The sequence below is a fragment of the Cyrtonyx montezumae genome, unplaced genomic scaffold (assembly GCF_038088225.1).
Source record: "Cyrtonyx montezumae isolate F1298 unplaced genomic scaffold, pur_monq_1.0 scaffold_17, whole genome shotgun sequence".
Classification (NCBI taxonomy): domain Eukaryota; kingdom Metazoa; phylum Chordata; class Aves; order Galliformes; family Odontophoridae; genus Cyrtonyx; species Cyrtonyx montezumae.
In genome coordinates, this window is record NW_027071903.1 from 22202980 (window position 1) to 22230472 (window position 27493).

Genomic DNA, 27493 nt, shown 5'->3' on the forward strand with positions numbered 1-27493 from the left:
GATTAAGAGCACTCAGTCTCTAATTTGTAATGACATCTCTTGAAGGCAAAGGTAATAGGAAGAAACCCTACAAGAGGACATGAGAGAAGGCATTCTTCAACACGAACTTCCTACCTACATAAAGCACTCCCTTCTCTTTAAATCTTCTAATACTCTAAAGACTATGGACAGGTGCAATGGAGTTATAGCAGAGCACAACACAGGTTAAAAATAAAAAGCTGCCAGAGTTGGAATTACCAACAGAACAGAAACAACTCTCAGAACAGGAAAAAACAGTCAAGAACATTCTGTGTACCTTTGCTAACACACACATAAAAATTACTTAAACTTTATTTTCAAAGCTGGCAATTATAACAGAAGTTATCCCTTTTAACTAGTTTTGATTAAATAAATACGTTAAGCAACAGCAAACTGAAATGAACAAGATGTCACACTGCACTAGCTTCCTTCGGGCACAGTGAAGAGGCACCAAAGGTCTCCTTGCCACTGTGCTGACATCTCTGCACTTCTCTGCATCTTCCAAGGGGACTTACCCAAGTTTTATTCTCAACCAGATTTTCCAGTGACTTGTCTACCTTCAGTTCCAGGGCAAATATTGACCAAATGAATTTAAAAGGTACAAGACCTTTGCAGGCATACTGAAAATAAAATTACTAACAGCACCAAAAATATCCCCAAAAAACTGGAAGCCAACACTGTAATGCCTAACTTGCAGCTACTCTACAAGTTCATCAGAGGTTTAGTGGCAGCCCATTCACTACAGGCAGCTTACTGCCCTCAGCGAAGCCAAAATAATAAAAAGCACAGTGACTTTTCAGCATCTCTTATTAAACAAAGCAAGTTCAGCTCTTCGAAGTGCATTAGGTGGCAGACAATGGATCGTCTCCAGCAGTTCTGTAGCTCAGCAGAGGGCAACAGATCAACTCACACAGAAATACTCACTCTAAAGTGTTGTTTTGAGACTATTCAAAACCAACTAGCTTCTATATATCAGAATGCAACGAATTTGGCTGCACTTCTTTTCTTACAACTATAAGCCAAAATAACTTAATTTACTTGATAACTTAAAACAAGAACGTCACAAAAAAAGTCTAAAGCTTAGCAAACAAGTACACAGTCAGATATCTTGAAAAGCTCTTCACAGCACTGAGAATAAATTTTAACCTTTTATTTGTTTAACATTTGCCAGACAAAACCTACTACAGTGTTTCATTATTCCTTTGTACACTGATTGAACCCACCTTCATGTTTCACTGAAGTTATTGCTTAGATTAATCAGAATTTCTCTTTCCAGAAAAACTCAGCTATCATTAAGTCTACCATCTGAACTTGTACTGCTACAGGATTTTTCATTTCTCAGTAAAACCAGCACTGCTTTAATCAACAGTAAGTTAAAAAAAAAGAAAGAAAGAAAAAGAAAGCTGAGCTTAAAAAGTTTCATGGTGTGACTGCACAGCTTCCAGGAGAAAATAACAGGGGGAGTTACTTCCAGAAATAAGAACACTTGTTAAGCACTTTTTGGCCTGCCAAGCTGTAAAGCCATAAACTTTAGAGTCAGCTAGAAAAGTAGCAGTATGTATTTTCATTTTTACTTATTTACTGACTGCCTCTCTTGTACAGTTTTATGACAGCTACATCAGAAACTGGTTCAGCTTAAAAGTAGCTCAAATAAGAAAAGCTATAAATGTCGAAACTGTCTCCATTCACTAATCACTACTACACATCTCGTATAAAGCGTATATTCTGACCATCCAACCACTATTTTCAACGCTGATTTCAGGAATTGATAATCACATCAGACAGCTTTGAATACATTTGGTTGTATTCAACTACATTGCTTCAAGCCTTTGCAACTCAAATTGTAAAACAATCAGTATAGTTTCTGTACAACCTTTAACACATGAACCCTTTAATTTCTAACTGCTTTCAGTTACGTGCAGAAGTGTTTGAAGGCAGGCTCATTTCAGAAATTTCAACTGAAACAAATGGATGAAATAGAACTGCTATCACACAGAGCTTTTACAACACTTCTAAATTTAAACAAAGGGACAGGACAGTTTCCTTCTCTTCCACTTCCTGACATCTGGCTTTTTCCTATTGTTTTCAAAGCCTACCAGCATCCTGAGTCAGGCACACACAACCAACTGTATTAGCTTACCCTGTGAAGAGTCACCGTGTGCTGTTCCCATATAGCTGTTTCTTCCATTGTTGCACTCTAAGGAGAGAGAGAGAAAACACTGATCAGATTTCACTGTATAGCATACACTGCATAGCTGTAATAACTGCATAGTATCACAGATAGGAACTTGTACTCAAAATGAACGTCAATATTCATATTGAGTTGGCTCACTTGTTAGATATTTCCTGCCTTTATGTCACATCTGAACTTCCTGTGCTCTTGGTCAGGGAGCAGAACGTAACGGATGTGAAATTTCTAACCATTGTGTATGTCACTAATGTTGAAACTAAGTTTAAAGGGATGAACTACAAGAAACATGGAATGCAGCCTCTCTAGGTTGTTCATTAAGCACATTAAGTACTTCATTAAGTAAGGTCCAATGCCCGCTTTCAGTTTTCCACTATGATCACATGTATAACATACTAGCTTTCACACTTGACACTTTCTGAACATTCTGCCTTCCGCTTGTTCTACAGTTGTATGCAGATCACCACCAACTTGTCATGGGCACCTCACTATGTAGATCAGAGTACCCGAGCAACTGTGTTATGCTTACAGGTCACTTAACAGACTGCAGTTCAGTGTACACTGATTTCTTCAGTCAAGGCCATAGTACCACAGAAATAAATGAAGTCTCAGAAAAGGAACAGCATTAAACAGTACCATTATGGCAGTATTTACATACTTGCATTTCCACTTAAAAGGGCAGACACTTGCACTAAATGTGCTTCAGGAAACATTTGGAAAAGAGAAGATGGGCTGGGGGATGTTAAAACTGGAAGATTCAAAGCTCTGGAAACAGGTAGTGAGGCAGGAGGCACAGAGCAAGCAGCAGGAGCTCTGCTGCCCTGCCGCTACCTTCTCTGCCTTTCCATAGGCAGTGCCCAGTGCTTCGCTCCATACCCACCCTCTCACAAAAGCAAGCAATCCACTAAGCATAGAATCACAGCAGAAACATTTCTGAAGCCAACCAGAGAGAGAAGCACATTTTCAAAAAACACAGCCATCATTACAGTAACACAGAAACATTACATTTACATTTCCATTACAACAGAAACGCTCCCAACTTTTCGTTTAGTTCCATATAATTACAGAGCACTGCATCAGGAATATTTACTCACACAATGAATACCTATGAAAACTTAATCCATTTCTGTAACACCAGAATTTGCAAGTACATTTAACAAGCGAGCTCTTCTCATGACCCCAGAAAGCTGTACATCTTTTTCCCTTTGCATTTTGTGCTCCAATTTCAACCGTTTGGAGGCATTACATTACAGCTCATTTCTCTTTCAGGGTTCACTTCTCCTAAAAGCATTGGTGCAACTTAATTGGCAAACACCTTCTGTCGGTGCCCCCGCTCAGCACGGTGGTGCTCCTTTGCATTAGAAATTAACACAATTGGAGCCCTAGCCTAGATTCCTTCCTTCCAGCTAAGTATTTTAGAAACACACTGATGGCTCTTAGAACAGCAACAGCTTCCTCAAACGGTGCCATCTTTGAAACAAAATAGACCGTTCCACTTGCTAAACGGTTAATGAATACTGATTTCCTTCCCCATTTGTGATGCTCTCATTCTGTCTTAGCTTTGGCAAGAATTTCTCTGGCTAAACATCTCCACAACAAATGAAGAATTATCTCTACATGTAAACTTCCAGAAGAAGTTATTTAATAAACTTATTCAGAAAAAGGTGAAACAGGAGGACAAGAACAACCTATGTACAAGCGGCAATAGACACTTTAACCAAAGTGTGCAGCTCAGCCCTACCTGCATCAGGTGAGTCTAGTTAGCAGAGAAATGAATCTAACAGCTCACTAACATCACCTGTTCCAGGCACATCACAGAGGTGCACCCCTCGATGTGCAGCTGGAGCACCTGCCTACAGGTCGGCTTGTGCCACTGAAATAACAGGTAGCAGACCTCCAGGGCTGCCAGCTTTGCAGCAGGGCACCCAAAGGCACAGCACAAACACACCGCCTGCTCATGGACATGGCAAAGGCTGATAACATCCAGTTATTCAGCTAAGCACTGCTCCTACTGGAGCTGGGAGAACCAGCAGTACTGAAGTGGGAAAGATTCAAGACAAACTGGTGAATTTACCATGAATGAGAAATATTAAACTGGCCAACACAACATGTTTCTGAGAAATAAAACTCCATACCTCATAGGAAAACAAAGCAAACTCTCAAGCCCCACTTGCTGTCACACAGCTCAATCCACTTTTCTTTCTCAAAGTGGCTGAGATACAGTTTCTAACTTTTCTTTCCAATTCTGTTTTCCTTACTGTAGCTCAGTCTTTCCACTTCCATCCTGCCCCGTTTTTCACTAAAGCAATCTCCTCATCTACTGCCTCCCCAGATTTTGCTACTACATTCATTTCAAATTCACAAGAGTCGGAAACATCAAATATCCATTAGTCAGATAGCAAACCTTGTAATACATGATTTTCATCCTTTCTGCATGCCCAAACAGTCCAATCCAGAGCAGTTAAAACAGTTCAAAGGCAGCCTGAGGTGAGTTGCTGGCTTTAACACAAGCTACTTTGAGTTTGCTTCTCATCAGTGAGGAACTGCTTTCACTCACAGAAGACTGAGATGTCTGATAAAGGCTCACGGAGGTGCTCACCCTACCAGGGGCTGACAGCTGAGGCAGAAGAACTAGCTCTTGCTGCTCTCCATCAGCCTGGGTCTCTGTTGAGATGCTGCTCTCAGACACAGGCACACTAATGCTGTATTCTGCATGGAACATACGAATTTCAAACACCTTGTGAAGATATAAGTAATTCCCAAGTCTGTAGAAAAAGCAGCTATAAATTAAGAGGTGGAGGCAGACGGTGTAAGCTAGCAGTGATGGTGCCAGCCCTGCTGGATGCTGGTGCCAACTTGGTATTCAAGATAGGATTACCAATATTGATTTGGAGAAAACAAGCTGACTCACAGCAGGAAAGCAAATACACACCACCTAGAAACCAGGAATATGACAATGAGATGCTACAATCTAGGACTGGAGTATCTCAACAGAAACCATTAAGAATCTTTGTAATTCAAGAGGCCAAATAAATCTGTGGACTCACACTGTATCTATACTGGCTGTGGCTCTCTATGAGAAACTGGAAGGGAAAGATAGTTAATAGTTATAGTAAGCATGAAAAAGAATAGTTTACTTTATACTTATGCTTTACTAAATCAAAGTTCCCTTAAACTCATTTGAAACACCTTTATGTAAACAATCAGCAGCACCACCAGTTTTGTAAATGGCACCTGAATCTGTCTCTTCTGTTTGTTTGCAAGAATAAAGATACACGAGATTGCAATTCATCAATATGCAAATAGCTGAAGTTCTTGATCTTTGGTATGCTCTGAGATATAAGTTCACCTAACTAAACATCCTTCCATGAAGCACCCTCTGTGGGCTAAGGGTCCTTCAAAAGATGAGACTTCTTTTGTTCCCCTATCCACCACATTTCTTTGCTACTTTTCTAAGGTTGTTGTTTTCTTCCCCTGATCCTTCCTCCTCCCCCCACTTTTGTCCCTTCCATGCTTTTTTTTTTTTTAAATATGCCTCTGTCACTCTTTGCATTTCTGGATTCATGAATACACAAACAATACAATTTTCCCAAGGGAGTAGCTCTGTACTTATGCATCAAGATATTTCTTCCAAGCACCACCGAGGAACAAAAGCCTTGCTGAGTGCTGGTGTCGCCATGCTTCTGGGACAGCATGGTTCAATTCACCTCTCCTGCAGCTGGGAAAGCTGTGACCAGCAGCAGCACCAGGTCTACCCACAGGCTGCAGAAGAGTTCAAGTTTACATTTGGAAAGATGCAATTCACAGCTAGAGAAGCTAGTATGTCATGCCTAAAAATAATGCAAGGTTCCTGCAGTGAAGTTTCTTCCACTGCAACACTCACTTCTTCAGACTTTTGCACCTTGAAGACTGCTAGATGGAGGCCAAAGCTCCCATGTGCTTTTGCAATCAGAGCCAGAAGAAACTTTCCCAGTTTCTTTGCAAGTTTAAGGGAGCTTACAAGAGGAACCAGCATTCCTGTTTCACCTGAACTGCTTCTGCAAACAAAATTAACTGTGTCAAGAAGGATGGATTAAGTTTACAGTGACATTTTGCTCAATTATGAACAAGTTTCGACGCATTACATGCAGAGTATCAACCTTACAGCACCATGCTGTAGTTTCTGTCTACCTTTACCTCTAATAAAATGCTGACCTGTAAAAGCATTTCTAATTTTCCTAGAAGAAAAGGTCACAGTAACTTTGAGAAACTACTTCCTGATTTGAGACCCTGGGGAAAAAAAAAAGAACCAACTGTGATGGACTGCATCAAATGATGGAAAAAAAATAATTAGTATTTCTATTTAGCTTCAAAAATTAATTCTCAGAATTACTCTTCAGAGAAGTCAACTTTTGAAGTTCAACAGAATTCTGTTGCTGAATTCTAGAGGTTAAATGCCAAATCAATCCATTTTGATTGCACTTCAGGGAACAAGAATAAAGCCTATACTGTAACAACCAGCATTTGGAGCTGTTGGAAGAATTTCTGCAGGTTTGCCTAACTAGTGGATTATACTCATCATTCACTTAAAAAAAAAAGTTACCTATACCCTAAGCCAATATCCCAAACAATGGCTTCCTGAGGAAGTTCACAGAAGGAAACAGAATCCTCCTCAGCCAGTGTAGAGCAGAAAATGAAAAGGTCATTTCCTCCCCAAACACACCATCTCTCAGCACATACTCTGAGCAGTGCACTGTTTCCAGCACCAACCAGGAGGACTTCCTGCAGACACTCACCTTTGTCCTTACTACTTACACTACAACCACCATACACTCCAACAGCTTTGTTCCAATTGTCCTACGTGGATAATTCTCACTCACCATGGAAGCTGACAAGGCAGTCCTGAGCCTCACCTGCTTGTATCTACAGCCATGGAAGTAACAACCAGTGGTCTCTTTCAGAAACAGAAATACCAACTGTAATCTCCTGAATAGATGTGCTAAATACCTAGGAAGGTAAATATCTGTTTCAAATACCTGCATATTCCTCAGGTCACCTCCTGAAGATGTGCTGGCTACAGAGCACAACCTAACAGCCTGTACGTTTATATTCATCTTTGTGGAGAAAGTTCCAGAACTTGGTATCCAAGTGAACTGAAACTGAAATCAAGGACTGTCAACCCAGACCACCACAGCTGGTGCTGGTAAGGTGGGAGGAAGCTGCTGAGCACACTGAGCAGAGCCCTGCCAGGGCCTGGGACAAACCAGTCCACACAAGATGAGGTACATACAGAGTATTTGATCTCTTACATCAGAAAAACTAGAAGAAAGAAAATAGTTGCGTAAATTACATGAAAAAATGTTGCTCTATGTGTACTAAAAGTAGACAAACACTAAAGCTCATCAGCTGAAAACATGCTACCCAAACTAAAAAGGTGAAATTCTTAAAGCAGCTCATTTTAGTGAGGTCTCTACTACACCAGTACTGGCCTACTGCCTGGACAACACAAAAAGCCATCTCTTCCATCACAAAGTACACCTGTGACAAGAAAACTAGGACCAAACCTATTTTTAGCTAATAGCTAAGTTTCTTTCAACCTTCTGTTCAACTCAACAGGTGTACCCACAACTACACACCTCTCCATGTTATATTACCTTAATGTTTTCCACTGCTTCCCACTCTAAGATTTTTGAGATGACTTTGCTGTATTTCTTTTCACATGTATATACAGCATTTTCCTAATAACTCATCATTTCTGCTACTTTTCCAGACGACTCTTTGTACAAGTCATTTTTGCTCTGTGTGTCAGCAAAATCCTCCAAACTAAAAATGCAGCTCAATACTTAACTCATCCCATGTAATACTGAACTTCATCTCTTTTAGCATGACTCCCTTTCTCAGAACAGCCACTCAGGTCCAAGCCTCACCCAGCCAAGTTTTCCTTGGCTACTGTTGCTCACAGAGGCAATGCATAAAGCAGCAGATTCTACTTCAGAAGCTGTTCTTGGACATACAAGAAATCCTCAAATGAGAAAAATACACAGAAGCTAAAGGGAAAATAATGCATTTTTGGTAGAAAGAAAATTAAAAAATTAAAAAAAAAAAGCAGCAAAACTGGATTAGAGGTCCAGATATATCCCAGTATTTATAGAAGTTTTTCTGACAGAGGCTTGCAGAATGCTATTATTCCTGGACAGCTGAACAGTGGCACTCAGGAAATCTGTAGTAAGGCAAACCAAACCAGAACATAAAGACCCCAACATCTCAATGATCTTGGGGCAGGTTACTTCAGATACTGAAGAAAAGCACTCAAGCATCCTGGTAACAGTATCTGCCATCAGCTAAGCAAAGCTTACAAGCTTCTCGATCTCTAAGGCGTGGGAAAAATGCTTTAGAATTTGGGATCCATTTGTTTTGCTTCTTTCCATTTTGCTTTCCAGCTGGCAATGAAATCATGTAGGATCACAAAGTCCCAAGTGCTGGCAAGCAGCATTTCAAAGTTCATGACTTTCAAGCTAGTACACTAGCAAAATGGAACCAAATTCACATCAGAATAGAAATACACCATACAACTTATCATCTTGACTTTGTTTTTAGAAGGAGTGGTGGTGTCACTGACAGATGTAGGCTTTTTTCTTTTTCTTTTTTTTTTTTTAAACTTTCTTAAAGCAATTTCTCCATTATATTACTGAGGTCGGCATTATTCAGACAAAGATTCAAAAAAACTAGGATACAGTTTTCCTGTACTGCTGAAAGCATCCATTTTCTCTTTAGAGATGAGCTTTAGCTCAGATGTGAATTTCTATCAGTTCAAACACAAGATCCTCGAGAAAAAACATCTAATGTTTTAACTCTTTGCATCTCCAGGTGCAGCCTGAAAAGCACCCTTTTAGCACAAATAACTGCTTCAGCAGCACACCTTGCCCTGCAAATAGTTTCCATTCTCAGAAATAACCCTTCCTTCTGCTCCCTTGTTACATTTCTGTATGTGTACATGGCCACATGTAGCTGATTCTGAGTTGGTTTCTCATCAGTTTTCTCATCATCGTGCAAGAAAACTTAATCATACACTTTTAGTTTTATTTAGGAAACTTAAATCAGCTTCCTGTACCTGAATACAAGTGTACACAACTGACACCGAAAGTTACAAACACGTAGCTGGAGATCAGAGCAGCAGTCAATGCTCAAGAATCTCACTGGAAGCAAGAATGCTGTGACTTTGCTTCTCCTCCAGAAGATCATTACTCAGTTACCCCGCACTGCACCAGGTAAACATCCACTTCAGCTGTTCACTCTCAGGATCTGCCAAACCAGAGCCTCTGGAGTGGCAACAGTATCCCCCAAAGATGAAGTCAGCTGTTTTTCCAACATACTACTCAGAGCTTTCTGGCATCACTCAGACCGAACACACATTTAAGAGGCTTGCACGATCCTTCAATTCACAGATGCTGTGCCATCTTCAAGTTGGACAACACCACACATGAAATGACAAGTACGTTAGTTTTTCCTGGAAACAGGTACTATGTTACTTTCTCTGAACATCATCTATCACTATTACAAAGTTTTGGGCTGGTGACAACCAGGCATTCCGGTGACTTCCAGCACCCTAATTTCAGAGAACAGCCAGTTAGGAAGACTCCATTTCAGCAGCCACACAGTTACTAAAGCACCTGCAGCACACACTGTAGTTAGTTCAAAGCTTACATTAACTTTGCACATTCAAAGGAGGTAAATGAAGAGCTAAGGACACAAACACAAGACTTGAAAAATGAGGAAACAGTGTTAATTAGGGTTAGTTAAAGGTTGTTAGTGACTCTGGAATACGGAGCCAATAGTAATAAACGGTTTGGTTCAAATAGTGCAAAACAGGGAGAATAGCAGCTTGCTGTTTTTATCCCTTAAAGTGAGGATGAGAAAAGTATGAGTGGTCAGGAAGAGAGAAGGGATGAGAATGAGAGGAGCACAGCAATGCCCAGCTTGTCAGAGACCTGGACAGGCACACAGGTTCACAGCACAGCTTGCTCAACTGTCAGCAAGGACAACATAACTGCACTTTCTTATCAGTAAGGATGGAGAGTGCAGAACAGCATTTTTCCCTGTAAAAGATGAGTAGTGCCATCCTACTATAGAAGATCACTTTCACATTCCTTCATTTTAACACTAGTGCTCCTTTCCCAGTTTTCCAAAACACATTCCCTGCAAAAGGGGAAGAGACACCTGGCTTAAGCAGACACAATCTAGTGCCCTTCAGTGATTTACTTCACTGTACCTGCTGCTCAGTCTCATATGCACATCAATCTGCTAGCTATAAATAGCAGGTTTTTAAGAAAACACAAACTATTAACTGAAGAAAAGTATACATGCTGAATGCATTGTCCTTACATCTGACTACAAAACTAAAACCAGCAGTGATTTAACTCAAAATCAAGCAGTGCCGCAAGCTGAGAAATATGCAGTGTAAAAAAGTCAAAGTAGTACCAGCACATGCTACCAGTATTTAAATTCAAAAGAGTCCTTCCCTCATCTGCAGTGAGCCACTGTGCTGTGCTCTGTAGTCTGTAGACCTACAAATGAACTCTGGTCCCCCAAGCAGCTTATTGCTGCAGCTTAAGTGCTTATCTTTTACCAGTCCCTTTTGTTTAGTGTCTGCAGAACAAATCAATTAAAGTTATCGGCTACTAATAAAAAGAAAAAAACTGCAAGTAATTGTAATAGTTCAGCTTCAATGTACCTGGGGGAAGGGGAGGATGGGGCTTGTGAGAACCCAGTGAGCGCCCAACACCGCTGCAGAGCAAGGCACAGCAGCAGCTGGGTTCAAGTGAAATGTCCCATCAGAACCAGCAGACTTGGAAGAGCAGACCTGTGGGCTGCTGCTTGCCAACACAAACGGTTGGGAGCAGCAGCAACCTCAGCTCAGCACTGCTCTCACACTCAGGGCAGGCTCTCCTCTGTTTGCAAAGCTAGCTGAACCGAATCAAGGAGACATGGGGCTGGCAGCTTTCCTGAGTGCAGAAGGAGCAGGTAGTTGGAGGAACTAACAGAAGAGAAATGAAAGTCTGTTCTGGTGGGTTATTTATCAACTGTGAAAAACAGAAGCAGATGAAGCACAACACACACAGCAGTGTGCACCTGTAGTCGCTGCCATACACACCCTATAGGTAGTGGGAAGCAAACAATTTCTTCAATTCTACTACGTTTATCGTTTGTTTTTAAAATTAACCCTAACTACACCCAGAGGTTTGAAAAATACGGGTGTTTCCCTTCAGAAAGATAAACAAGAATCATCGTTACCAAAGTTTCACAAACATGTTTTCATGGAAAATGTACACATACTCTTCCACCTTCCAGTTTATTATCCCCCCATAAAAAAGTAAAATAATCATCTGCTTCCATCTGCTCAGACATCACGGCCCCTAACAAGCACAAGAGAAAAATAACAGCAGCTCCACAAGCAAGGAAGAACCAGGAAAACATTTCCATGTTTCCCCTCCTCACCTTCCAGTGACATGCAACAGCAGCAGGAACACCCGTGTCACCAAACCCAAGCCAGAAACACCTTTCTAAGGTGATGAGAAGCTGCAGTAGGAATAAACAGGAGCAAAAACAATTCCACTGGGGAGGTAGGTCAGAGCAAGAGGCAATGAATGCAGCCTGAGCTACCGCCCAGTGCAAACAGCTGCCTGATTGTAATCCTCCCTGAATTTCTGCTGGAGGCGATCCCAGCCCTGTCTGTCCCTATACCACTGCTTTACAACCTTCTCCAATTTGCAGATCTCAAAATAAATAAATAAATAAATAAATAAAGATGAAAAATCACCATATATTAAAAAAAGATGCAAATCACCATATATTAAAACTTCAGATGGGGGGGGGGAGAAAAAAAAAGCAAGTCTTTTCAACAGCATGTTCTTGGATTTTGGGTTTTGGATTTCTTCCTTGCAGGCTGCATCCATACTCCCACCCCAACCATCTGTGGGCTGCCAGGAAGGCCAGCCTGAAGAATACCCCAGTCATTTCCTAAATCAACCAGGCAGGAGAGACATTGACTACAGTTTCTAGAACAAAATAACAACAATTTGTGGACAGGAGGCTTTACACAGTCTTCAAATTAAACTCTGAATGAGTTCAGATGTACATAACCATGCTGCCTTTTCCCATCCCACCCCACAGACTCTCAGCTACTGTTTTCTTTCCTATTTGCACATCAAAGCAGGGGAAGGGAGCAGGGAATTAACTCAGCAGCATTCTTTGCTGACCAGGTCAGAACTGCCTCGCAGTGCACTGAATTATTCACACAAGGCAAAACTGCTCACTTGAAATCAGACAAAACCCCATCTTCTCAACGAGTGCCATTTGATGGCCTGTCAGTTATTTTGACCATTGCAGTTCAATTAACACACCAAATTTTACGTAACATGTACCGTACAAAGATTAGAAAGCTTTGTTGGTAAGGAAACAGCAGAAGTTTTGCTACGAGATAATCTGGAGGTCTTCGTGCTGCAGCTTAAACTTCCTTTTCTCAAATTGAGCATTTAAGGCGATAGCAAATAGTGAAAACAACTAAAAATGATAACCCATCTTTAATTTGCTTTAAAATCTCACATGCTCTAAGCCTGACGTAGTTAAAACCACCAGAAACCAAAAGCTAACCTTAAAACTCTTAAAAGTGATCACAGAGATACTGACAGAAAAGCAGAAGTGGAATAAACTGCTGCCTCCTCCCCACAGCAGCTTTAAACACACAGCACTGTAACTTCCCACAATTTCTGCATCCACACAGTAAGAGACTATATAAAGAGCACAGGATTATATTCTTGATCAAAACTGCATCACACCCCTTCATCATCACTCTGGAATGCACATTCCCAATTAGGGAATAAATTACGTTGGCTGAAATGACTGGGGCTACTTTAAAATATGTGTTGTGCTTCTTTCCACCATATGTAACTACCAGGAACCAAATCTAAAAATTAAGGGCTTTGGATTTGTGAGGTATCAGGCAAGCATAAAATTCCCCCTTTTCAGAAAGTTCAGTTTCCACTTCAACTTCAAAACCAAAAGAATCAAAATAATAACAGCATGACATTCAGGTTTGCAAACTGGAAAAGGATCAGGCTTCCACGGCTTTCACCTCACCCCTCCACATGGCAGCAGCCCTTGCTCTTTGAGGCACAGAAAGCAGCTCCACTCGACTTCCACGCTGTAGCATTTCTAAATCCCCATGGTCAGGTCAGCCCTGTGACTCCTGAGGTGCGTATCACGTCACTATTACAGGGCTGAACAACGTGCAGAACACTGCCCCGTTCCTGGAGCTGTGCCATCCTCCTGCCCTCAGGTGCTCCTCACAGCAGCCCTGTGCCATCTGTATCTGGAAGTCAAGCATCCAGAGGGGCATTTCTGTGACACCTCTTCACTGAGCTTCCATAAACCAGCGACAGTTTTAGGACTGCTGTATGATTTTTTTTTATTATTAGAAGAAATTTAAGTTGTTACAAGACAAAACAGAAAAAGTGCTCTTCAAAGCTTTTCTCCTGTTGCACTTCTGATTTACATCTTGCAACTACAAAGCAAGTAAACCGAGGACATATTTTAGCGGCCTAGATGTGATTTCTGAAGAACACTGTGTCAGAAATAGCAAACACATTACGTCTCCAGGAGCATGTATCAGCTTGCATATACATACCACACTGCTGTCATTTTTTCTTGAATGACAACTCCTTAAATATTGCAGGAAAACGCACAAGATGAAGCAGTAAGCTTAGTTCTCCTCACTGTACAGTACATTTCAACTCTTAACTGACACTTGTTTCATGATATGTTTTGTTTTTTTCCCCTCACACCAAAATATTGGTCTATTTCAGCACAGGTTAAAGAATGTGAGAACGTAAGCATATTTAGAACATAAGCATATTTAGCTATGCCACTACCAGTCCAAGAAAGGAAGCATCATGAAAAGCAATACTCAAACGCTTTGCTTGCCTCAGACTCATCTCCAAAATCGTAAAGAGTTTGAACTTCCTAAAGATGTTCAACAAAAAGCACCCCAAATTACTGAAGGTTAAAGAAATGAAAAGAAAGCTCCGTAAATATAGGCATTAGTTTAACATTCATCACAAACTTCCAAAAAGGAAAATCTCGCCATATCAGCACTCTTAACACATGAAGCCATCTGCTGGCAGGTCAAACGGAAAATAAAAGCATTTCTAGGAGAGTCCTTGTTACAGCTTCACTACCAGTGGTCTTACAGCACCATTTTTTAAGACAGCAGTGGTGCCAGTCTTACCTATGAGAACTGCTGACAGAGTTTACAAAAGAAGGCTGATCTCCACCTGCTTCAAAGGGTACCTTCACAGGATGAGAATGAAGCTATCTACCTAGGTACCTAATACAGAAACATCACTGAAATTAGTTCCTAGAGTAGTCAACACCTTTTATAAGCACACAAACAACAACAACCATTTACATTTAAATGTTTCTATTTAAATCTGTGACTTTGCACAGGTAAGACTCCTTAAGTGAGAAATCCCCCAATAAATATCACTACAGAGACATACCCATAACCAGTAATAGTAAAGCAAGAAATAGTGGATATCACTATTTAACTCAAAGTAGAGCTTCAACTCTACTTTGAAATAATAATCAAAACACACAATAAATAACAGAGGCAGACAAGCTTTGTACTTAAGAGAAACAGCAGATTCTCACGTCTTTCTCCCAAAGTAATCATCATTTCTTAAAGAGTACTCCTCAGCTGCTTGCTCAATTACAGCAAAGTAGTGGAGTATTTCATGAACAGGAATTCTGCAAACAGACTAAAAATAAAAGTCTATACATACTTACTCAGTTGTGATACCGTCAAAACCACCTCTTGGCAAGCATTTCCCATCTGTGCTTAATGGGCAGATGTTTATTTCGTTTACTCAGCACATTTTTTGAAGTGAAAAGGCATGAGTGACATTCTAGCTGTTTATCCAACCAACTAGAGAAGAAACTGGATAAGCTCTCAGTTAACAGCTGAAATGCCTGTATACTTCTGGCCAAATGCCTGCATAATTTTGGCAATTACCTGTTTATCCCTAGGTTACAGCCACAGTTCATTCAACCATGGCTCCAAAAGCTATCAAGTTACACAACTGTGAGAAACAGTGGGGAAGGAAACAAGTGAATCACCTGGAAAACTGCAAAATCAGCTAAATTTAAGGGAGAAAAAAAATCAACCGCCAAACATTGTTCTGGGATGAGCAAGAAACCTTAAAAGTCAGCTTCAGAACAGCAGACAAGTCTGTTTGATGAGCCAGTGTAATGGAAAACAATATCAGAAGGCCACAGCTTGGAGAAAAATACTGACGGCTTTTGAAACTATTTGAGAAGTTGATGACTCTGCAAAAAATTCCATTTTTTTTTCCATAAGAGGGGTTCTAAAGCAGAAAATGGCCACATACACAGGCAGCGTGATAACGTTTCCCTTTCATTAGGATAAAATAACTTAAAAGATTAAACTGGGGGGGTAGGGGGAAAAAGAGCTTCATTACCATCATGATTTACAAAAGTGGGTACCAAATGACAGACCAGTTCAGGTACAATAGAAGCTCACATTCATCTTCAAGAGAAAAGCTTAAAAACCTGCAAATTCAATCATCCAAGCAAGAATATAATCAACCATCCTAGCTCCTTCCTCACACTGAAGGAAACAGGTCCTTCTTTGTTGCTCATCCAAGTTTTCTCTTTAATTTTTATTTACTTTTACACAGCTGGCTAGGAAAATTCCACCTCCTGTTTCAGACACTGAGGGTTTTATTCAAAAAATCTTAAACCACTGACAGTATAGCAAAGTTAGCTTTTCTTTTCTGCACACTTGCAGACAAAGGTTAGTAGGAAAATGCACTACCTTTGTTATGCAGACAGTCCACCTGCCTTGTTATCTCCCATAACTCAAGAGCAGATAAATCAGAACACAACCAGAAGGGGAATTTTACCAAGCTCTATTGTGTAACATCTTTTTTTTAGTCCCCTAGAAGCTGTGATCAGAGTCCTGAGGAAAATCTGACAATGTGACTGGAAATCAGTAAACAAGCAGCTGATTTGAGAAATACTGTTGTTTCAGTCTAGCCACTCCTTACAAACAATACAGGATTAGTCACCAGACCAACACCTGTAGCTCTTGCTCAAGACATCAGAGCTTACTGAGGTTAGAAAAATACAATTGGAACCAAACCACTAGGAAAAGGAACTGATCTACAGGAAAAATGCCTCATCAAGCCAACTTCTGACACAAAGTGAACACACTGGTGATTGTATAAAACAGAAGTTAGCTCCATAACAGTCCATCAGCGTAACAAGAAGTCCTACATTTCTCAGAGTACTCCAGGAAGCCATTCCGCTCCCTAAAATCCAGAAACAAACCCAAGTCACCAGCCTTAAGCTGAGTTAGTAAGACAAACTGGCTCAGTCAGCAGCTGGACAAGTATGATTCAGTGCACGAGACAGCAGACTGCTAAGATACAGGGAAGGAAGAATGGTTCCATTACCACAAAGTTACATCAGCCAACCTTTTGTAGAACCACCTCACTTGCAGAGAGTGCACAAAAAGGACCACTTTTTGTTATAATAAACAGAAACAATCTCAAAAACATACCTATTCGTACTATCTCTTATTCTCTACCTATTTTTAAAAGGTTTAGAAAACAGAAATCAAGGCCCCAACCTGGATTTCTTAACATAGTGAGTAATCGAAGCAATTATGCTGCAGTCTTCCTGTTAACACACTGTAAAACACTAGAAGTGGGACAAATAAGAGCAAAGTAACACTTATTACCTGCCTTCTCAACAAGCTTTACTACTGAAAACAGTCCACAAGCCAGGGCTGAGCAATTGCCTCCCCAAAGCCAAGTCCTAGGTTGTGCTCAAGTCAAGGAATAGGACCTGTTGCCTCCTCCCACCTGATTCACTTCTAAACCAGCATAGGTTGTGCTGTCATTCTGCAACAGATTTAAGTTAAACTTGTGGTGCACAAACTTAACAAGCTTCAAATCCAGAGCCAATGCCATACATCCTTCAGCAGACAAAAAGTAGCCCTACAAAAAAATCCTCAGAGAAACAGATGTTTCAGCCTACCTCACTGATGTGCTAATGAATGTCAGAGGCAGAGAAAGGGCCGTGGGGAGGCCACTCATCAGGAAGGCTGGCGAGAAGCTTCAGCTGCAGTGCTAGGTTACTAGTCCAAAAGCCGTGCAGTGCTAGGTTACTAGTCCAAAAGCCGTGCATGCAGGCTAAAGCCTCAGTGAGGCTTTTGCTCAGCCTAGCCTTAGCTGTATTATCTTCACAATCAGCACTCTGAAGTTCATGTACTTGCATGCACATTACTGTATATCTTTTTTTGGCACTTGTACTGCTCTGTCTGACCCCGTCAGTCAGCTGGCACATCTTAAACTGAGAAGGGAAATAAACAGGAAAGAAGAGCATAAAATTTCCTTAAAGATAACTGCAGTGACATAAAATACAACTTTCAGAAGGCAGCCAAGGATGGGGGGCAGGGAGATCAGTTTGACACATCTCCCTTTTTGTAGCAGCAAGCTTTTACACTGTCTTTGCCCACACTTCATTTCAGCAGGAAACAAAAGTTACTCCTCTCAAAAAGGAACCAAACAAAACACCCCATAGGATAAGATCTACTTTATTTACAGTATTATAAGATAATGAGATACTTACAGAGCAAAAAAGGTGAAAGTATGTCAGTATCACACCGGAACACAAGAAACACCTAGGTTAAAATCCAAGCTAGGAAAAAGAAGCATACCTTACTTAGCTAATGACACTATTTCACAGGCATGAAGCCTCCCAGGGCAGTGCCCTTCCAATTGTTACATTACAGTGACAGACAACCATGCTGCCACTAATGGCAATAGTGCATCAAACAGGCAGTGAAGCATCAGAGAATTAAATAAATAAGAAAGCCAACAAAATTCCCAGAACTACGTCCTGGCCATGGCACACCGGATTAGTTTGTGACAGAATCTTGTCTCACTTTCCAGACAGTAAATAATAGAATTTCTTTCTGTTCATCCTAAAAATTACATTCTGCCAACTGTACTACAACACAATAAAAGGCAGAAATTAATAGCATCACACAGCTTGAGGTTGGTGAATACAGGAATGGGGACATGTTTTCCTTCCAGGTACAGCCCTAGAAAGTTATTGGAAATGCACTAAACCTTTTACCACCACTCATCCAAGCAGATGATGCTGCACGGAAGCTCAACTCTCATGACATACAACTTTACATATATATATAGATATACACACACACAGTATACACATATACACACTATCAAAAAAAAAATCTTTGCATGTTTTCTACTTATACACAGAAAATTATTTTTTGATCCAAACCTACTGAATTCAAGCTTGAACAGACTGAGAATCAAGGTGCCAAGCAACCAAGAGATTACGTTCAATGTAAACACGATCAGTAGAGTCCAAGGTTAAGCTGTGAGCTGGTAAACTTTGCTCTTCTTTGGTAATGGTCTACTACACTTCTTGTTGTATAGGCTCGATTGGATTAGACTTTCAATTCAGGCGAGTGAGTGAGCAGCACCCTTAATTGCAGCAGCAGCACAGATTCTAAGTGAATTCAGAAAGCAGTTTATCCTTGTAATATTCTAGTCAGGCTACTGGAATTAAAGAGCTTGTCCTTCTCAAATTATTTTTCCACTTCCTGTGATCCTCGCAAGTCAGGCACTATCTAATAACTGTTAATATAATTAAATAAAAGGGAAAGAGATTAAAGAAAGAAATCAAGCCAGTTTATTTTCCTGTTCATGCCCAAGCCCTAATTCTCATCCTGAAGGAGGTACTAGCAGTACAGTTAGTGCACACAACGGTCACTCAGCATCACACACCAAACACAACGTTCACTTCCCAGCTTCTTGCTATTCTTTGTACCAATTCAAAACAAGACACTAGATCTCAAACTTCTCCACGATGCGTGCTCCATTTCAGCAAACCACTACTTACCGTATTGGCCATCACGAATAAAAGACCATTGTTTTTTAATCCTCTCCCTCCCCCTCCTGCCCAGTCACACACTCCCCTCCCCTAATCCTCCCACTCTTTCAAGCTACCACATCAACTTCTGCAGGCTGCCTGCTCGCAGCCGCTCTAAACAAACCACACAAACCAAAACCCTCACACATGACAATTCTTTAGTGAAAACTAAGAAGAATGCAGTTTAACTGGAGACCAGTCAACAGTTGGGCCCAGATGAGAGCTGTGCAGTAGCCAGCAGGAAAGAAGCATTGTTACAGAAAATGGGGGCTAGAAGCACAGAATGAGAGCCAGCTTTGTACACAGCCGGCAGCCCAAGTGCCGATCAGTCAGCAGAAGCATTCTTAGCACGGCTGCATCAAAGCCCTCTGTAAGTCAGTCTGCATGACAGGCCCGCACAGCAGTGCAGGCCACAGCCATCCCCGCATAGCAGGAGTGCCCCAGCGGCCCAGAGGTCAGAGCTTCCAGGCATCTCAGCAATCCGGGAATTGCTTGGCTTAGCGCTTGGAAGCAACATCATTACTCTGTTTGCAGCAGCAGGGCGGCACAGGCAGTTCCCAGCCATTATATTTTAGTCAGCTACTGACCGACGTCCAGATTTCAAGAATATCTAGGAAATATGGACTACGTGCAACATACAGGAATGTTACTACATGGAAAGATCTGCTTTTACAATAGAGAAAATGAAGCTACTTTTTTTTCCTGACACTGTACAGTGTTCCTTTGAGTAACTGAGTTTTGTGGGTTTGTTGGGTTTTTTTGTTTTCCATTTTTAAGTCAGAATGCTAGATGTTTTACAGGAAACTAATCTTCCCCCACACAGAAAATTAGCTAAATTACTGAATAAAAGGGCTCATTCTGGAGTTAAAACACAGAGAAAGTAAAACCTGGATTCATTATAAGTTTGTGGCTCCCTCTGCACTGAAAGCAGTAATTTTCTACCAAAAATAATAAAAAAAGCAAAATGCTTACTTCCAGTTACTCAGAAGCTGAGCATTTCACTGCCAGCAAAGCAAGCCAGTCTGAGGTTTTACTCAAAGATCTTCCAGCAACAAAGGGGGAATGGGGGCTGGGGGGACATGGCAGTGGACGCCCTCATCAGCCCGCCTACCTCACAGCTCAGCAGCACTGCAGTAGATTCCAGCTGCTCCAACTCGCTGCTTGACCCACGTGTTCCTCTCTCCTATCACACCGACTCGATGACAGAGCCCACCCAGCAGGGCCACATGCTATTTACTGCACTCTGTCCCGTGGAGCCCTTTTGCTTTACAGAAGACTGCTGTCTGACTACTTTACCACTGAACTGTCATCCACTAACAAATGTACTTCTGCTCCTTTGTTCTGGAAGACTTCATATTCTTGAAGTGCACAGAAGAAGGAAGGGAATAACATCACATATTAAAAGTATCACAAAAATTCTCACTGAATTTGATTGTAGAAAAAGAGAAAGAAGCCCGAAAAGGATAGCCCTGACTGCGTGCTTTCATTTAAAGTATTTTTTTATTGTCAATAGCTTTAAGGTATAACTGATTTGTGAAAGGGAAGATCAGTGCAATTAGAAGTTCAGTCGAGCAAAACACAAACTTCAGTGGGAGATTTTGCAGTAAGAAACATCTCCTTTCTGCTTCCATTTAAAACTAGAATGTACACACAGTATGACACAGGACAGAAATCCCACCCTGATGTCAACAACACTAGATAGTGCTCACATGAGCAGTAACCCAACCATTTGAAAGATATCCTCATAATACTGGGAGGGAAAAACCAGCAGGAGCCAGAACAGTGGCCATTCTGAAGGAACAATGACCTCAGCAACTGTCAGCAGAGCCTTCTTACTATTGTTCACTCTTCACGAGATAAAGAGGCATTTACAGATAGCAGACAATGCAACAAGTAAGAAAATCTTTTACGTTTGCGCTGCTTTATTTCAGATGAATCATTTCTAACTTATATAACCTCAAAGGCAAAGAGATTTCTTCCACTTTCAAAGATCCAAATGTACACTTTGGTCTACATCAACTTTCACCCCAAAATTCCTCCTGACAGGCAGAAATCATACAAGGATTACCAGAAAGAATTACAATATTTCATTCAGAACAAGGCATGTATTACTCCACCTTGTATCTCACATGGCAAATGTAAACAAACAACACCCTGAAATATAGAGAAGGTTCCTGGGAACAGCGTATCAGCAGAGAAACTGGGACCAGAGTGTGAGAAGAATTAACCTGGCAAGAGGAGATAGAAGGAACAGGGTTTTAGTATAGACCCACATACATTTTCCATTCCTATTTGCAGTTCTTCTCAACACATAACACTCATACCTCAGCTCCTTCCCAGAAACAGGAGGGCAGGAAAGTCATTCAAGAAAGCAAACAAATACGGGCAAAGACAAGCCACATTCCTGACACTTGGTTACAAATACCTCTGTTACTCAGACAGGGTTTGGGGATGCCTGCTGGGGTGGTGCTCCTTCTCACATGGGAGGGAAAGAGAGTGTGAAATCAAGGGCTTCTGACCACCCCCCTCCCTTAATGCCTCAGTCGGGTAGAAAGACAACACGAGTTTCCATATGCCAGCATATGTCTTTTCTACATCTTTCCCTTTCACAGAAATTGTTACCACCTTTTGAACTGATTTATCATCCTGTGCACAACTGTGAGCACTGGGCTCAGTGCCTGCTGTCCCTGAAACAGCACAGTACTCTCAGAAAGGTGAATTTTTTTTTACCTGCATCCCATCCAGGTCCTTCCTAAACTACAGCAGCATAACCAAAGACTTCTAGTTACACTTGCTTTGTTGGCCACCTACACAATACTTAAATATATACATAAAGAGAGGAATTTAAGAGGAAACAGCTTGATAAATCATCATCATACCCAAGATACTGCCCTTTCCCAATATTTGGAACTATTTCTAGATAAATATTATGATTGAGCACAATCATCCAAACCAGTGTGAATGATTATTCTCTTTATTTCCAAACGGGATACAAGAAAGGATAAGCAGTAGATGCATTTCAGCATGTTTTATTCCCTCTTTCTGGACTTAACTATAGCCTCAGTCATCCAATATCAGAGATTATTTCTCATCTGAACTTTTGCATACTTTTCATTTTAAGTGCCTGGAGTAGGTTCTGAAGTGCTTCCAGTTTGCTCTGGAGTCTCACTACCCAGAATTTTGCAGAACTTTGACCTTCAAACTATTCTTTATTTGCTTTAACATTTAAATTTGTTATTTTTTCTTCTCTCCGTTCCTTGCCTTCAGCTCTATGACCGAAAGCGGGAATAAGCAGATGAGCTAGCGCTACGGATACAAGAAATAGTACAGCTGCAACTTCAACAACACACCTACGTTCCTATTATGGTTCTTTCAGAGCTTGTGTCTGATTGTATCATTCTGATTTTTAATAGCAATTTCTAAATACAACTACTCAGTCTTGATGAGACAATTCCATGAGTAAGACTTACTCACAGAGCACTAGGTTTCACTGTAATCACTTGCAGAGTCCAGACACCCCAGCTTTTGTGCTAAGATTCCCACGTGCTGAAGAAGGCAGAGGCAAGAAAGGAATGAAAAGCCTCCCACCATCTGCACACCTTCAGCACCTTCTTTCCTGCCTCTTCTTCCTCAAGCATCACCTAGTATTTTTCTCCCTAACTATACTCTTTTTATAGTTTCCTCCCTCTCCAAGGTTTTTCTTTTGGCTTATCCAAGAGAAGCTTGCAAAAAATCCAGAGAAGGTAAGCAAACACTATTAAGACATAACCAAAGACACCTCTGATGCATTACACGCTTCTCTGTGCTTCATCTGAGAAACCACATTCCTGTCATTCAGAAGATACTGACATTCCAACAATATGAAGTATTTCAGAGGTCCACCTTTCCATCTTCCCCCTTTTCAGTTCCTAAGAAACAATCTGCTATTACCATACCTAGTAGCATGTTTCTTTTCAATCTTTCTCTGAATCTTTCTGATTTGTAAAGACCAATTCCGTCTGATACAGTTACTCTTGCTCCTGTTACAAGGCAGAACACGCTGAGACCAACAATTCCTGTTTCAGAGAAGTCTATGAAATATCCAATGGCAGGACACCCTATCAGAAGAACCTGGTGGCAGGCAGAACTCAGAAATGTTACAGTTCCTTGGCTGTTAATTTCACAAGGCAACACTGTAGGTATCACCTTTTCAGACAACCAAAGATCTGCTGCTGACCAGTGTAAGCAAAACTCTGATAAACAGAATTCTGGTAGCTTCAATTCAGAAGCTCCAAGAGCTTCTTGACTGCCCCCAACAAGACAATGTTTCATGGTCCAGTAAAGTAATACCTATTTTTTCAGTCTCACCACATAAGAAACGTAGAACTGGAGGGTCACTAGGTGTAAAATGTGCATGACAAAATTTTCACTTACATACAGACATGGTACTTCTACAGATAGATCCCCTAACTGGACCTCAGCAGCTTCCTTTGCAGTTCCAGGGGACGTCTACCCCCTAACCACCAACAGCACAACTAGGAAACGTACGTGGCCATTCTATGGACTGCATCTACAGCATCATATGCACTTCTGATAAAACATATTCTCAGTTCAAGACATGACTCTGCTGTTTATAAACAGCAGACCTTCCTCATTTCCTTTAGCTAAGTACTCCCTGTTTGGGGAGCATTAATCCACTCCACATCGTTCACAGGAGTCAAACAAAACAAACAAAATAAAGTCCACTTAGTTCTCTCATGAGATAACCCTCCAGGAATTTCCTTTCCAACAGAGCCATGTTATTAGCAGAGGGTTTTATCCTGAATATGATGGCCAATCACTTTCCACAACTCAATTTCACTTCTGAAGAAACACGAGTTCTTTTGTCAGAAAGCCATGCCTCCGAGCTTGGCTTCAAGATCTTAATACCCACTAGAAACAGAATTTCAAGGAATCCAGATGTACACTTCAGATGTACAGGCTTCATCAGGAAAACTACGTTACGTGGGGTTATTCAGGACAGTGATGTCCCAAATAACACACAGGAACAATGCTGGGTCAAGCGAGATCCAGTTTTTAAAAGAAGCATCTTGTGCTGACAGAGTTAACATCACCTGGCCTTCTCCCAGATGTAATTGTGGGGAAGCCAGCCATCAAAAATGAACACGAATTACAGATTTATTACAAGCCTTGGAAATTGTTCAGATAAACAATACTTGGCATACTTAGCCCCAGGTACTGCTCTGATCCCGTATTAATTACACCTGACTAATTGTTTGATAACACATTGTCAAGTAACACTCTTTTAGAGTTACTTCTTGAGTTCTGCAGTTTTGGTAATTTAAATTGTTAGTTTCTACTACAGACAACCTATCCTTAAACAGCATGACTGAAGACAACTACGTTTTCAATATTTATTCAGTGAAGACTAACACACTTAATTCAGTTTTGCCGTAGGAAACACATGTATCACAAGTCCTGCTCTACAGATTCGTTTATAAAGAAAGCCTGCTAAAAGACCAAATCAAGTATTAATTTGAAGTACAGTAATTCACATCAGCTCCCACTGTGGCTGCCATTATCCCATTGTGCAAGTACCCATTCTGAAATATAAACATTCATGAGGAAAATGAACTTAAACCCTTACATGTTCTTAAATGCAATTTGGACAATCGTATCTTCGCCAGAGTGGTGGAGCACACTAACTTCCACTCAGTGCAAGTAAAGAAATGGCACCATTTGTTAAATGATTGCTGACCTAGTAGGGCAGAGGGAAAGACACTGTTACTGGGCCCCATTCAAACCAGGCAAGGAACAGGCTATGCAATCCCACTGGACTGTGAGTTGAAAACTAATTACTGCCTGGTTGAGGAGGGGTGAAGGGAAATATTTTCCAAGGAAGTCTCTAGGAAAGATCTCGAGTGCAAACAGTAATGGAGAACACAAACTACAAATCAAAGAAGCTGCCTACTTCTGCACGATTTCTATTTTTAGCAAGACAGCATTTAGTGTACTTAGTTTGGTGGGAAGGACAAGACTATCTGAGCAGTACCAGTTCTGTTATTTACCACTTTTCTGCTACAGAAAGCTAACTAAGAAAACACATTATAGCAAATTATCCAGGCCAACAGGGGTAATAGCAGGCTTGCTCACCTCTCATAAGATGGTGAGCACCCACCACAATGCTTCCTACTGCTACCATGGTACTGAATTCAGGCTACCCTCCCCCACTACAAACGGGCAGAAGCATCTGTCTGTAACAGATTAGGAAACAAGAATCCTGTTAGAGATTACTAAATACCCCTGAGAATATCAATACTTTTAAACATAATGTCAACTTAATTTCTTAGTACCTACATCATGCTTAATGCTTGTAAATACATACACTAAATAAACCTTACTGGGCAAAGGCTAGAAACAACTCTAAAGAGTTACTGAAGATCCCAAGGGGCTCCAAAGAGCAGGTGTGAGTGAAGTACCCAGTCCTGCATGCAGTGGCACAACTCTGCAGCCACAGGCTTGCTTGTAGCCTACAAGGATACCCCACACAAGGAAAACCTATGGATAACAGAAGCAGACATCATCTTCCTTGGACAAGTCTGCGACCTTGGCAGCGCTCATTGCTCCGCTGGATCCACAAGACTCAAACTGGATCTGCCAGCATTCAAATTAATGCTCCCCTTATTTTTTCAGCACAACTCCTCGAAGCAAGAACATACCCATGTTTGTGAATATAGAGCATATATTTGAACAATATGCCCCTAAAATAGCATAATTATAAGAAAAGACAATGTTTTCAAGACATTTTGGACTCAGCATACATAAATGCACAGAACCACAGAATTCATTTTGAGACTTCCCTATGGCTATTTGCTTAATCAGTACATTCACTGAAGAAGTCATTAGGAATATTATTTGCCTGAGAAAACATTGAACATAGCTTGATACTAATTTCTGCTGTGTTTATACTATGACCAGGAAAAATTTGAGAGATACAAATGACTGATGTCTTTCTTAACCAGAGGGTAGCTTGCTGTACAGATTATATAACTTCAAACATCCTATAAACTAAAAAAAAATGAGCCTTTGATTCAAATACCACCAATTAACTCAAACAGACATTTAGAGTTTGACTCACTGTTAACAAACTGAACACAGAAGCCACATCTTTTCACATTTAGACACATACAGCTTTGCAGCCTGCACACTGACCGACCAGACGTCCTCAGTGCACATCTCCCAGCACACCACACATCACCTTTCCTTTCAGTTCTAGAGCACCACAGAACAAAACAGAAGCTCCAACTCCATGCTGCCAGCCGACCAGTACAGCCAGAAGCACGGCAGGCAGTTAGGTGCTTGGTCTGAACACCACTGACTGACAGAAGCTGGCTTTAGATGAGTGTTTTTAAGCCTTTCTTTCACAATAACATAAGCTCTGTATCTATTCTCATAGTATGCGACAGTGCAATATGTGCCTTAAAATACCTATGAAGCACAACAACTCATTTCTAGTTGTCTTCCTTGAAGCGAGGATTAGTTAGCTGCTCACTGATAAGGTTTTACTGATTTTCCATCCTATAAAGATAAAATCAGCTCCCAGGCACAGTCAGATCTCAATCTCTGTTTACATTAATCTTTGTCCTGTGCACTGAACTAGAAGCAAACTCCATACATACTTCACAACAACGTGCAGACTGTAGAGCTTTGTGTTCTTTGTCACAAGAACAGCTGATACTGGAAAAAGCACCTCAACCACCATTCAATAGCTGAAGTTGCCTATCACTATGATCATATGAGTTTAAGTTTTAAAAGTTCCGAGTAATCTCTTTTCTGAAAACAATACATGAAGTAATTTCTTCGGCCCAAATACAACCTAAAGGAACAACATCACATTAAATGTCACAGGACTGTTTCCAGCAAGTAGAAGATAATTTCTGGTGTTAACTTAATTCAGCTTATTTCTAGTACCTCGTGTTACCTCTTCATGTGCTTTCTATGCTTCTTTACTGTTATGCTTGAAGAATCTCAACAACACTGAGGTAACTGACCTAACGCTGTAGTGTTCATATAGCTCCCAAAACGAAGAATAAATCCTGTTACAAAACCTCACTGCTTCGTAGACTTCTGCAGAGTATAAAACACATTTGAAAAGCTTGTGCATATGGTCTCTACAAACAAAATCATTAATATCTCTGAACATGATTTTGGATTGAATATTAAGCCATGTTTATGAAAACCACAGGTAACTCCCTCCAGAAGAGGAGCCAAGGAGTCCCAGCAATC

The 27493-nt window shown here is 40.9% G+C and overlaps 1 protein-coding gene across 7 annotated transcripts in view; it reads right to left on the reverse strand.

The window, feature by feature from the left end:
- TJP1 (tight junction protein 1) overlaps positions 1-27493 on the reverse strand; it is a 154986-nt gene that overhangs the window by 40488 nt on the left and 87005 nt on the right. For 6 of the 7 annotated variants that reach the window (XM_065733761.1, XM_065733758.1, XM_065733757.1 and 3 more), the window contains one exon: positions 2159-2215. In XM_065733761.1, coding sequence (XP_065589833.1) covers positions 2159-2215 — 57 coding nt within the window. Of the gene's footprint in view, positions 1-2158; positions 2216-4610; positions 4744-27493 lie in introns of those variants that run through there. The other variant, XM_065733760.1, reaches the window with a different exon arrangement.